This window comes from Diceros bicornis, chromosome 12 (genome assembly GCF_020826845.1).
Source record: "Diceros bicornis minor isolate mBicDic1 chromosome 12, mDicBic1.mat.cur, whole genome shotgun sequence".
Lineage (NCBI taxonomy): Eukaryota > Metazoa > Chordata > Mammalia > Perissodactyla > Rhinocerotidae > Diceros > Diceros bicornis.
Window position 1 is genome coordinate 70,628,330 of NC_080751.1, and position 13,892 is coordinate 70,642,221.

Sequence of the window (13,892 nt, forward strand, 5' to 3'; positions counted from 1 at the left end):
TCTCCGGCCATGCTGAGGCCGCGTCCCACATACAGCAACTGGAAGGATGTGCAACTATGACATACAACTATCTACTGGGGCTTTGGGGAAGAAAAAAAAGGAGGAGGATTGGCAATAGATGTTAGCTCAGAGCCAGTCTTAGCAAAAAGAGGAGGATTAGCACAGATGTTAGCTCAGGGCTGATCTCCCTCACCAAAAAAAAAAAAAAAAGATTACTGCTCATATTGAAAGTAATAGTATTTAAAGAATCCCATGTACAGTACACACTATTGTTATTTTTTTAAAGGACCATTTTAATGTGCAATGCTGTAAGGATTAAAAACATTAAAAATAACACCATGTCCATTTAAAAGTATTTTATTTTTTCTAGTCAAATGACTAGTTAACAAGAAGAGTAAACTTAAACATGCTCTAATTATAAATCACTGCATTAAGGACAATGAAAATAAGAATTGATTTAGGTTATACAATATATACAGTTGCGCTGCAACTAGACCCAAGTAATCAAGTGAATGAATTGAATATCATACATCTCAAATAGCATTCCACGCTGCATATCATGTTATCCATCCCTTAACAGATCACACAGTAACTATTAGTCTGTGCACATATTTCTGAGTCATCATCCCTAGAAGTCAGATCTGATGGAAAATGGCATGCAAAATGCCAGAATCCTGCAGCTAAGTTCATGAAACATAAACTTTAAATATAAATAGATATCTACAATGTTTTCCTTTCTCTCAGTTGCTTGTTTAAAATTTGCAAAGAGCAAATAACTAAGAAAGGATATTAGCAGGGTCTTTAATATAATTTCTCCTCTGGCAAGAGTAATATTAATTACTGCACAATAGCACCACCAAATTGTAGACTGGAAAAATATTTCCTAGATATTTATGTACCAGTGAACCTGATAGATTAGTTTGGGACTGGCGTTCAAATGTTGATATGAATCAACTTGAAATCCTATGAGGCTGGCACCAAGTAGTCAAAAGGCCGATTATAAGATACAGATGTGGGAGGATTGTGTTAAAATATACATAAGAAGTGCACTGTGCAAAATATATCTGTTTACTTCCTTAAATCTATGAGAGAATTAACTAAATGAAGGGTTCAAACAACAGAAATTAACAATTAGTGAAAATAGATGTAGTGCTTTAAAAAAAGACTTTAATTACAGATCTAACACATTTTTACCCAGAACTTTGAAAGGCAAAAAGCAACTGCCATATAATATCATAAAACATTCCAGTTTGTTCTGTCTTCCTTTATAATAGCAACAAAAAATACAATGCAATTAAAAAAACAAAAAAAAAAAGCTCTGCACTTAACAAGTGTCTTGCATAATAAAGACAGGCTGCTTCAATCAAATGTACCATCATAACAAATGCAATAAAAGCATCACCGCCTTGCTTTCCAAGCCTATATTTAAATTTATTCCTTTACTTTTGGTAAAAATCCAAGTGGGCATTATATGCCTATTTATTCTCAAAGAATGCCAAAATTTCCAATATTCCTACTATGAATCTTATGCTCACAATTACTAAATAGAGGTATGACAGTCAAGTTCATTAAACTAATGAATTTTCATCTTATCAGATACAACCTAATCCCCCCGCCCCCAGCAGCTTAAGTTTAAGAATGATATGATAGACTTCAATAGTAAAACTGGCATGTTGGGGAGTATTTATTACCTGGGACCTACAGATTTCCAATATGCTCTTGATTACAAACAAATGGACTGATTAAATTTCAAGACAGTGTAACTACCATTCCTGTTGGTATATTATATAAATACAAGACACTAAACTGAGTAAACATTCTCATGAGCTAGAAAGGGAAGGCAGTGGTACACTCAATAGGAAACAGCAGGTATGTGGTAACATAGTGGGGTCTGTGCCACAGTATCTACCTGTGTGATGAAGGAAGTTCAAGAAGGCAAATTCCAAAACACCTAAAGCATATAAACTAGTTTACAGAACTGTTTTGCAATCCATCATCCTTAGTTTTTAACCAAATTCAGGAAATGCAGTTTTATATAACCGAGAACTGAATTAACTGCTATTACTGTATGCCGTAATAAACCATCAGAAGTTTTGTTAGGTAGGATTGCTCACGACAGATTACACGCACATGCAGGATACAACGATAGTTGCAACCTCACAAATTAGGGCTGGAAAGTACAGCACTAAGGTGTAAATTTCCAAATTGCTTTAAATAAACATTGGGTGGATTTCAAAAGAAATCTTTAAAAGTATTTTTTTTAAATGTCTTTAAAGGTGAACTGATTGCATTTTATCTAGAAAGTCCTGGCTGGCTATGGACTTCTAAAGCGACAGTTTACTGGCTTCCTAAAACAATAATTGCACTAAAGGTCACTGACTTCAGAAATGAGCCAAGGAAAGCAGGAAGAATTTCTTTCTCTCTCCAGCATTTTTAGGTTCAGCTAAGTCTGTAGATTCAGGATCTTAATTCTGTAGTTAAAATAACTTTTCAGTTCACCTTTTAGGAAATTCAGTTTTCCTAATAAAAGTATAGCAATGTTTCATGAAAACCACAAATTAGAAAAACAATTCATTTATAGATATAAAATGCCTTTGAGTTTTTAAAACAGAACAGTGGCGTTAGAGAAAGTGGGCTACCGTACAATACAATTCATGAAACTGGTTATCTGGAAAGAGTTTTGGTACCAACAGTGAAACTGGAACATAACAACTGTTAAAAGAAGTGTTTGTGTTCAGTAGCAATTTAGTCAGCAATAAAGTGCACAAATGATACGGGAAATGCTCCTTTACGACTGGGATCTCCATCAATGTGGCCAATCTGAAATGAATAATAGTTCAGGTTGTTATAAAAATTCCAAACGTTGGAAACTTTGAAGGGCATGATAGCATTCGGAGAGAAAAAGATCTGTTCAGAAGAAGTCTGAGAAGGAATTACTTGGGTAAAACATCTAAACTGTCTTTCCTTTTCTCTTGCACTCACGTTTCAAATCATGTGTGCCTGCTATCTGTGAGGAGCTCCTGGCAGAGGTGCGTCACGTGTCTGCACAGAAACATGCCCCGCACCGAGTCCTGGCCATCTTGGGGGGCAGGCTGGACAGCTGTCTGGCCACCAACCACCCCACACTTGTCTTTTCTTAATGGATGAAGAAATTTAGCGTCAGAAGTTTGTGAGCTGCAGAGTCACAGGCAGTGGCAAAGGTGACTTGGCCCTATTTAAATGCAGTTGAGCATTTATGGAAGACTTCAATAAATCCATTTATTTTGGCTCTGGGTAAATTTTAAGTTATATATCAAGTATGATTTCAACAATGTAAATTATATAGGTAAATGAAAGTCTAAAAGAAAATTGCCAAAATAATTGGTTGGTTTTTTTGGAAGGGGGCCCTGCGATTATGGACAGCATTTACTTTCTTTATACCTTTCTGTATTTTCTACAGTTTTTGAAATGAACAGATATTTTCCAGATGGCTAAGCCTGTTGTCAGGCTGGAGCCCATCCTTATAGTGGGTTGTACACAAGTGTGAAAGCCAGACCTGCTTCAGGTCTCAGGGCGTGCGGGCAGTCGGGAGGGAGGAAGTTCAGGTCCTCACACCGTCCATGCACTCTCTGCCTCACCCGGGCTGGCCACGCAGCAGGAGCTGGGTAAGCAGAGGCCCAAGAAGCTTGCGTGAACCAGGGAACCAGGAGCAGCGGCCCCTTTACTGCCTGTGCTATACGTAGCAAGGCTGACAGAGAAGGGAGCTCTGGACCGACAGACACTTGAATCGCTCACGGGGAAAGAGGCTACAAGAAGATACCCGACTCCAGCCGTGTTGCCAGGCACCGAGAGTTCACAAAGCCCCGGAGACAGAGAACTTACAGTTCACGCAGGTGGGAGCTCTGCTAGGATGCCAACTAGCACTCCTTGCACTTGGCAAAGCAGAGCGACTTCCACAAGTCCTGTTTGCATCATCACAACATGAACTACTGATATCTGAGCTCAGTCTACAGAGCTGGGCCATTAGTGGCTACTCTGTGGCAGACACTGCCAGATGCTCTATGCACACACTTCCTGCAAGTTATTTAATCCTACTATCCTTGCTTTACAACAGCCGCCTCTCGTTGGCGGCCTTCAGGTACAATCTCTACACCAGTGCTGTGGCGACCTCCCTTTCACAGACGGGGTGGCTTAGCAGCATAAGCCACTTGCCCAAGGGCCCCCAGCCTGTAAGGGCTGAGTCTGGATTCTTAGGGTCACCAGGGGAAGCCCCATGCTTCTCCCATCCCAGCTCCCACGGGGACGCCACAGCTCATTTCAGGACCAAGACTGACGCCCAGGGACTCCGCCCCCAGGTCAGCTCTTTCTATGTGCCTCACTTCACCAAACCGGCAAAGTGGTGGAGGGAGGAGGGAACCACCTAGAAACTCAAGGCCTCAAACACAGGGGCCTCATTTCAGACTCTCAAGTGTGCTCTGGAAACTGCAGCCCAACTGGCCCGCCCACCCTAATGAGGGGGAACCTCACCTGGGGGATAAATCAAGCCTACTCAGAAGTGGATGTACATGGAAGTGACATCTGAGGCTAGTGAGGGGCAGAGCAGCCAGCAGGCCTCAGGGCCTCACCTGGGAACAGACCTCTCAGGCCAGGCGGGCAGGGATTCAGCTCCACCCCTCCTGGGCCCATCCCAGGACCAGGCCCTGACTCACCCACCACTCTTGGTCCTCCTCCCCGTCCACGATGATCACATCCCCCTCAGAGAAGGTCAGCTCATCTGGGTTGTCAGCCACGCAGTTATAGAGGGCTTTGACCCGCTTGGGCTTTAACTTGGTCTGCATCGAGGAGAGGAGGCGTCAAAGATTTGGCAGGAAGCCATCAGATCTTGGGGCAGAAAACTGGGCCACTATGCTTCCAGCTGGTCCCAAGGGTCCTGACCGCAGGCCCGGGAGCCCACCGGTGTCAAGATGAGGCAGGTTAGTGGAGCTTAGGGGCCAGAAGGGGGGTGCTTCCAGGAGGAGGCCAGAAGAGAAAAAAGGAGCGATCCCAGCCGAGTGAAGAGAGCTGGGAAGAAGGCAGCCCAGTGCCCGGTATGCATGTGGGGGTCTGTCACACACGTGGTGAGAGGCCGAGCCCACCGCTAGTGATCTCTGGGGTTGCATCCTGCCCAGATCCAAACAACGAGGTATCCAGGAAGACTCCTCCACCCACCAACCAGGGGAAGGGGGTGTTTCCTCTGAGCCCTTGGAGAGTAACCCGCACACTCCTGGCCAGAGTGAAGAGGCAGAAAATGAGGGGCTCGTCCACTTACTGTTTGTGACTTCCTGGGCATGGGCGCTGGGGGCTGCAAGGCCATGGCGTTGGACAGAGGACCCAGAGCTTCTGTTCCAGAAACATCCACTGCTTTAGGGCCAAAATCAATCAACTCACAAAATGCCCCCTCAGTCATAACCATGAAATATAAACAATATAAAAGCCACAGTGTCATGTCTGAAAGGCAAGTTTCCTGATATTTTCTGATCTGTTGAGGGAAAAGTACCCTAAACGCCAAAGAACCTTGTGACTTCCATGCAACCTTTTAGACTGTACAAGGAGTGCAAGTGTCACCAAGTGAGACAGATGTCACCACCTCCTCCACAGACTTCTGGGCCCCCACCAGGGGCCTCCCCGCCTTGCCCCCATCAGCAGAAGGAGACAGGAATTCAGAGCACAGTACAGAGCATCCCCAGGAGCAGGAGCATCAGAGACTCTGTGGAGGGTAGGGGGGCTGCCAAGTAGGGGACAGCTGGGCCCTGATACAGAGTTGACCACGGCTGGAAACGTCCTCCACTTTGCCCTCACAGACCAAGCAGAAACAAATCCCAGTTCCAAATGAAATAATTACCAGGTCCTCTCGGCTGGCCTTTGTTGATCAGTGGGGTCGACTTGTCAGCCCTACAAAAAAAGAGAAAACCGATTTATGGACACCTGAGGCCCGAAAGGCACGTCACCTGCCCCCACATCACCGCCCTTGGTAAGGGAACCACCTGTGTTCAAGTTAAAAACAGCTGAGCTGATTGTATCAGCTGTCGTTCAACTACTACTTTTTTTGGAAAAAGGAAGAATGAGAGGCCCAGAAGACAGTGCTAGATCCAAGGCTCCTGATCCTAAAACCAGGGCTGTTCCCAAAGCACTCCTGTGTGCGTGGGCCTGCAGGCAACCACCCAGGTCTGCGGCTGGAAGTGGCACGAGCCGGCTCTACCTGCAGTTTGTTCAGGCCCTTCCCTGTGTAGGCCTTGGTCTCTTCATGTGTAAGGGTGGCGCTGAATCAGTCCCTGAAGGGCCATGGCGGCTGTGCCAGGACCTGTCCAGGCACCATCGGTCAGCGTCATCCACGCCTCTGTGGTCCCTGCTGCCTGTAACCCACGTGGCTGACTATGGCTCAGGACCCATCCGTGAGCCTCCAGGCCCAGCACATCCCAAGGCCACAGGTAGAAGCACACAGGTAAGAGAGGCAGTTTTCAGGGCCAGCAGACGGGTCTACAAACTCAGACTTGCCATCTGGCAGGCCTGGATACGGGTTTCTGAGCCAGCATTTTCACCAGTAAAAGGTGGGACACCAGTTCTGGCAACTATCAAAATAAGGACAAGTGACAGAATGTGACAGAGGAGTTCTATCTCAAGTTCCCTGTGGAATGGAGCCAGGCACACACCCGGGGCTTGACACATGCCAGGAAGGGGCTGGAGGGCAGAGGAGGACTGAGGGAGAAGCAAGGGCCGAAATCCTTCCCACTGCAGGCTCACTCCCATTGGAACGCTTCCTTTGCTGCCCTGGATGAAGCCCGTCTGGGGCCTTGGTGCCACAGTCTCAGAAGGAAGGTGAAGAAAACATAACTGATTTTGCTCATATTTTCAAGGAACTAAAAAGGTGTAACAAGCGAAGGCCCCACCAGTCTGACCAGTCTCATCATCTGATTTCCATCAATGTCAGGAGAGAAATCATCACGACGACCTGCTGATCCCTTTGCCTTCAGTTACCCCCCACAACAAAACGCTCCTAGGGAAGGCCTGATCCTTTAAGACACCGCTCAGCAAACTCTTTCTTTAAAGGACCAGATGGTAAATTTTTTAGGGTTTGGGTGATACGGCCTCTGTCGTGACTCTTCACCACTGCCATCGCAGCATGACAGCAGCCACATATAATGTGCAAACCAAGCAGGCTGCCTGTGCTCCAGGAACACTTTATTTATGGGCACTGAATTCCATATAGTTTTCCTGTGTCATGAAATAGTCTTCTTTTGGTTTTTGCAACCACTTAAAAATATAAAAACCGTTCTTAGCTCATGGCTCACACAAAAACAGGGCAGAGTTTGCTAACTCCTGCTCTAGGAGAACAAATGTGAAAATCCAAATTTATACTCAGGATAAAAGTAAGGGAGTTGGGTGCTTCCTTTACCAAGAGGACACACCAGTGAATTCCTTTAAAAACAGAACCAGGCCAGCCCTGTGGCTTGGTGGTTGAGTGCGCGCGATCTGCTACTGGCGGCCCGGGGTTTGGATCCTGGGCGTGCACCGATGCACTGCTTGTCAGCCCATGCTGTGGCAGCGTCCCACATACAGCAATTAGCAGGATGTGCAACTATAACATACAACTATCTACTGGGGCTTTGGAGAGAAAAAGGGAAAAAAAAAAGGAGGAGGATTGGCAATAGATGTTAGCTCAGGGCCGGTCTTCCTCAGCAAAAAAAAAAGAGGAAGATTGGCATGGATGTTAGCTCAGGGCTGATCTTCCTCACACACACACACACAAAAAACCCAAAAAACAACAACAGAACCCACTGGGCAGTGATGACATGACGCCATCCATCCGAAGTTGTTTTGGAGTTACTCTAGCATCACCTGCTTTGTCCTCACCCCACACGTCCTTTCGGTCAGATGAGATGAGAGAAAGTGATTCCATGAAACAGGTACAACCAGGTGAGACTGTGCTAGAGGTGAGAACTCTGAGAACCAGGGCAGCAGCAAAGCCTCAGAACAACTAGAAAAATGTGCCCAACACCATAGGAGCCAACACCCAATGTTCTCAGAGCTCCCTGATGATGGCTGGCAGCCAACTGGTTCTCACCTAGAACTTGAGCCCATGATTTGGTCTCTTAAAGAACAGCAGCTCAGAAAGAGCAAATCTCTTACAAGGAAGAAAGAAGCTGGTGCAAGGCACAGACCCCAATACAAGAACTAAGATAAGTGCAGCCTGTGGCCATTCAGTCTGAACTTGAGACTTTTTTTTTTTAATTTTATTTATTTATTTTATCCCGCCCCCCCCAAAAGCCCCAGTAGATAGTTGTATGTCATAGCTGCACATCCTTCTAGCTGCTGTATGTGGGACGTGGCCTCAGCGTGGCCAGAGAAGCAGCGCATTGGTGCGCGTCTGGGATCCAAACCCGGGCCGCCAGCAGCAGAGCGCGTGCACTTAACCGCTAAGCCACGGGGCCAGCCCTGAACTTGAGACTTGAGAGCGTATTCCTTTATAGTATAACTCAGGAACTGATGAGATTTCCCACACGCTGTTTAAGAATGGAAGGCAAGGGTATACATGTTATATTTTAGAAAGAGATCTTGCAAAGCAGCATTAAAAATGTTCTGAGAAGGGCCAGCCCAGTGGTGTAGTGGTTAAGTTCACACACTCTGCTTCAGTGGCCCGGGGTTCACAGGTTCGGATCCCGGACGCACATTGCTTGTCAAGCCATGCTGTGGCGGCGTCCCATATAAAGTAGAGGAAGATGGGCACGGAAGTTAGCCTAGGGCCAGTCTTCCTCAGCAAAAAGAGGAGGAGTGGCAACAGATGTTAGCTCAGGGCTAATCTTCCTTACCAAAAAAAAAAAAAAAAAGTTCTTAGAGTCTTCTGGCTAAAAACAGCAGACTGAAATACACTTACTTCCATTTTCTCCCAAGGAAAAAGATTAAAAAAAAAAATTAAACCAAAGAGAACTGAAGAGGAAACAAAATTTTAGAAGCTGAGAATGGAAGGATGAATCATAACCATCCTAGTTCATCTGAAGAAGAACCTAAGGGCAGCAAGGAAAGCCCTGGAGGTACCCCATTTGTGCTTTCGAGCCCCCCACTCCAACTCTGGGAGTTGGAGATGAGGCAGGGTAATAAACACAAAGACTGGCCAAAGTCTGCTTAAGAAGCTACTGGATCCTGGATTCCCACCCCAAAGCTGAATAGCCTAGCAAGTGCCCTCCCCCAACCCCACTGAAGACCAGAAGCTTCTATCCTTGGAGAGGGTAGAATAGAGGGCATCCAGACTCAGGGATGTCAGGTATGGTTGTTGGGAGTATCTTAAAAAACAGAGGAACTAAGTAAAAGCTTAACCTATTTCTATATTCAAATCCCAGAAAACCTGCTCCCTTCAGGCAAGAGACTAGAAGACTGTTCTCTAAGGAACCTGAGTTGTCCAAGAAAAAGGCCCAAATTCACTGCAAAACAGCCCAGTGAGATCACCCACAGTGGCAGGTCTGCGCAACAGGGTACAGCCTGTCAATCAGTGTTAACGCCTCACCTGAAATAGCAACTTACAGGCAGGGAACACCAGATTTATAGCGAAAAGCCTCTAGTATAACAGAAGTCAAAACAAAGAGAAAAGAACATGGAAGAAACAAATGCAGAAAAGTGAAGGGTAAAATAAACCAAAACACCCCCCCCACAACCCATCACTAATAATCTGAGATGAGAGAAAATGATTCCATGAAACAAATAGGATAACATTAACTTGAAAATTATACAATAGCATAAAACTCAATGAGAGAATTGGAAAATAAAATTGAGAAAATCTCCCAGAAAGTAGATTTAAAAAGCAAGCAAGATGGGGCTGGCCGCGGGGCTTTGCGGTTAAGTGCGCGCACTCCGCTACTGGCGGCCCGGGTTGGGATCCTGGGTGCGCCCTGACACACCGCTTCTCCGGCCATGCTGAGGCGGCGTCCCACATACAGCAACTAGAAGGATGTGCAGCTATGACATACAACTATCCACTGGGGCTTTGGGGGGAAAAAGGAGGAGGAGTGGCGTGGATGTTAGCTCAGGGCTGATCTTCCTCACAAAAATAAATAAATAAAAACCAAGCAAGCAGGCAAACAACACAGAAAAGGAAATGAGGAGGCGGCAGAGAGCTGGCCCCTTCACAGCGCAGAGCTGCTGCCACGGGAGCAGCTGCCCAGGGGGGGCTGTACTTCCAGCCCTGGCCTCTAGGTGGGACCACCGGACCGGCCCTGGTCAAAGGAGCAGAAGCATGCCGCCTTCCCAGTCTTTCCCTTCGGAATTAACCCTGGGCCCAGGGGGTAAAGATAGTGCAGTCAGAAGCAGAAGGGGTCTGGGTCTCCGACTCACCCCTGGGACTGCTGTACAAGCAAGAACATGAACACGCAGTTTTGTGTGGGCAAGAAGTCAACCTCTATATGTTAAACCACTGAGACTCAGAGTAGGCCGTCAAAGCAGGTAGCTCACCCTAATAAAAAAGAGAAAAGTTCATACATGTAGAGGAAAGGCCCAGGGATCCGACATCTGAATAGTAAAAATTATATTAAAAATGACAACAGGAAAAAATAGAAGGCCTTAAAAAAATTAATGAAATTTCTCAGAACTGAAGGATGTAGTTTATATCCCAAAAGGCCATATTATTACCTGGTGGCTCGGATGAAAACAGACCCATCCTGCGGAGTCAGAGCCTGAGCAGCAACAGGAGGCGTCCGTGGAGGGGAGGCCTGAGTGAGCATCTGCCTGCCCGGGGACTGGGGGTCGCCTGGCGGGGGAGTGAGAGCCCCAGCAAGGTGAAGAAGACCTCCACGTGGGGTCTCAGAGCTCAGTAGCGAGAGGAGGACTCTGCACAGAGGAGGAGGTAGAGGCAGAGACGGGAGATTTGTTTCACAAGGGAATTGATCAAGGAAGTAAATGTGGGAGCCAGATTTCTAACCATCTGTCAAGGGAGTAACAGGTACAGAAGGGGAAAGAATTAGAATGAACCCTGAGGTGCTTTTAAAACGTTGCCCCCAAAGTCTTTACTGAGAGCTGAAGACGACGACCACTTCATGCCACTGCACCGCCCCCACGCCACCCCCGAATGAGTCTGGGCTCTGCCACCGCTTGCCCAGTAGCATAAGGCAGAAGTGATGCCAGTTTCCAGGGCCACACTTATCTCTTGGGACTTGCTCTTGGGCCCAGCCACTATGATGTGAGGAAGCCCTCACCACATGGAGAGGCTGCATATGTGTAAGTATTCTAGCCAGCAGCCCCAGCTAGGGTTCCAGCTGACAGCCAGCATCAACCACCAGGTGTGTGGAAAGGAGAGGCCACCGATGATACTAGCCTCTAGCTGATGAGTCACTTTCTGTGTCAGATCATCCTCAGCCTTTGAGTCTCTTTGGCTAAGGCCCCACATAATGTGCAGCAAAGACAAGCTATCCCCACTGTGCTGATCCAAATTCCCAACAGAGTCCATGAGCATAATAAGATGGTAGTGTCTTATGTTAGTAAGTTTTGGTATGGTTTATTACTAGAACAATCAAAACTGGAGATAGTGTGAACTCACGGATTTCGATATAGACAGAGACAGAAATATAGAGATACATGTGTTTATATGTGTATGTATGCATGGATGTATATGTAAGTATCCACGGGTGTGTGTATCCCTAGTTCTGACCACTCAGAGGGCCTGAGAGCAGTGACACTCCAATAGCAATGAGCACACAAAACACCCAGATCTTGGCTTCTAAATATCTAAATATCATTTCTACTAAAAGGAACCATTTCTACTATAAGGATCCAGACTGAGAGCCATGAACTGGATCCCTTTGCACTAAAGGATGTCATGTGGACAAATGATGAAACTTGAATGACGTCTGAGGATTGCAAGGTCGTAATGTACCCATGTTAATTTCTTGATTTTGCTGGTTGTACTGTGTTTTTGTAGGAGAATGTCCCGGTTTGTAGGAAATACATGACCCACACTGCAGAGGGTCCATGTATTCAAGATAACCTTGTGAGTGAGCAACAAACAGAACCCAGAGGCCTTGTGCCTTGAGGAATTTAACTCCCAGAATCCCAATGTTCGTACTAAACAGAAATCTAACTTCGCTATGTGGATATAAGGCATACATTTGCATGAAATTTTTACGAAAATTCTTGATAAACTATTAAGACATTCAAAATCTGATGAATCAGTCATGTAACACTTGACCTCAAACATTACAGTAGTAGAAACATCGTGGAGATTTCAAATGCTCGCATGGAAATCTCAGCAGCTGACGTAATGGGCCCAAGTCTGCTTGGAAGCACCTTGAATGCAAGAAGCAAAAACGGCCGATGTGGCCTGGCCCTGAGGGGGAGCTGAGGAGGCAGTTACCCCGGAGCAGGCCTCTTCTGAGGGAGGCGGCTGGGCGGCTGGGGCGGCAGGGGTGGAGGCTGCGCTTTGCTCAGTGGGCCCCCAGGCTGTGGTGGCTTGCTCTGCTGGCTCAAGGCTTCTATCACACTGGGCGTCTTTGCTACTGGAGGGGGCGGCGTGGGAGCCAGGGGATCTGTGGAGAGAGAAATACAGAGGCTCAGATTTCAGGAGTCACATTCCCACCTTCTCACTGGAGGCTCTTCCCATAAGGGCTTCCTTTTTTCTATCGCTAGTTCCTAAGGAAAAAACCCACTTTCATGCAGATTTTCAGAAAACAGTATTGGCGGGCAGTCCTTCCAAGCCTCAATTGAGGATTAAAATGTGTCTATGATCCTGTAAGTATTTTCTCAGCTAGAATTCCTTGTGGGGAAGCCCACACGGTTTTCTGGTGGAGCTCTCCACCCCAAGACCGGGACGATCGGCAGCAGGAGTCTGAGGGCTGGGGCCGGGGTCTGGTGCTAGTGCTGCCCTGGGCAGCTGGACCTTGGGCCAATTCTCTCTTACCTCAGCTGACCCACGGGCCCAACCCATTTCATCAGGCTGTGAGCAGGTCAGTCTGAGGAAAGCCTGTGAAGAACTAACTCTGTAAAGGCTCCACATCTGTGAGGGGGCAGGGTAAAGAGGTTATTCTCTAGATTTTACAGACAGGAGGGTAAGGCTCGCAGAGGTGATGGGCTTCCACCTCTGTGGACAGGGTCATGGAGCTGGTAAGACAGGAGCTGGGCCTTGAGCTCGTGCCTCCCTCCTCCCACCCCCATCCCCTTCTATGAGAGACATCAGCGCTCTCCCTAAATGTCCAGCATTCTCATCCTGTTGTCCTTGTTGAGGCAGCAACCTGGCTCAGGATGGGACGCTGACACCTAAGGAGTTAGCAGCTCCTCTCCTCAGGACAGCTGGGGGTAGGGGGGTGAGGGGCTGGCTGACCATGGAGGGATCCAGTTTAGAGTCTGCCTTTTTTTTCTTTTTTGTCTTTGTTTCCTTTTTCTGCTTTAAAGGAAAAGTCAAAAGGCAAACTTGAGCGTGCAAATCTGCAGCTCCAGGGACACCAGACTGAGAGGCAGAAAAGTGGGTGTCTGGGACCTGCTGCATGACCCTAGGGACCTGCCAGTTGATCCTTGTTGTTTGACTTGAATGTGTCTGAGTTGGACACCCCCACACACCACCACTGACCCCAGGAAGACCCACCCAGACACAGCTTCCTGCTCTGCCACCCGCACACACACATATGGCACTTACTGCAGCTGGGGCTGGGTTTTCTTTGATCTTAACCGAGGTTAAGGGAGGCAGGGAAAAACCTAGGGAAAACTCTCAAGGCTCTCAAGCACCCCCAGAGATGCTGTAGCACCCCCCTCCCACGGTGACGCTAAGCAGGAGGGAGATGGCAGCGTCCAGGGCTTGCCTCACAGATCCAGTAAAGACACTCCTGCTCTGCACGCTGGAGAAAATCCTCTTCGCCAGCCCCCTCCCCCAGGTTCTGGGTCTTTCACCCACATGTTGACAT

The 13,892-nt window shown here is 47.1% G+C and overlaps 1 protein-coding gene across 4 annotated transcripts in view; it reads right to left on the reverse strand.

Moving 5' to 3' along the window:
* Nucleotides 1-341: 341 nt before the first annotated feature.
* The window catches only part of ASAP2 (ArfGAP with SH3 domain, ankyrin repeat and PH domain 2), a 172,403-nt gene continuing 158,852 nt past the window's right edge, over nt 342-13,892 (reverse strand). For 2 of the 4 annotated variants that reach the window (XM_058551836.1, XM_058551838.1), the window contains 5 exons: nt 12,353-12,524; nt 5,861-5,910; nt 5,288-5,358; nt 4,689-4,811; nt 342-2,820 (listed from right to left, as the gene is read on the reverse strand). In XM_058551836.1, the coding sequence (XP_058407819.1) occupies nt 2,746-2,820; nt 4,689-4,811; nt 5,288-5,358; nt 5,861-5,910; nt 12,353-12,524 (491 nt within the window). In that variant the 3' untranslated portion in view covers nt 342-2,745. Of the gene's footprint in view, nt 2,821-4,688; nt 4,812-5,287; nt 5,380-5,860; nt 5,911-12,352; nt 12,525-13,892 lie in introns of all 4 variants that reach the window. The other 2 variants (XM_058551835.1, XM_058551837.1) reach the window with 1 other exon arrangement.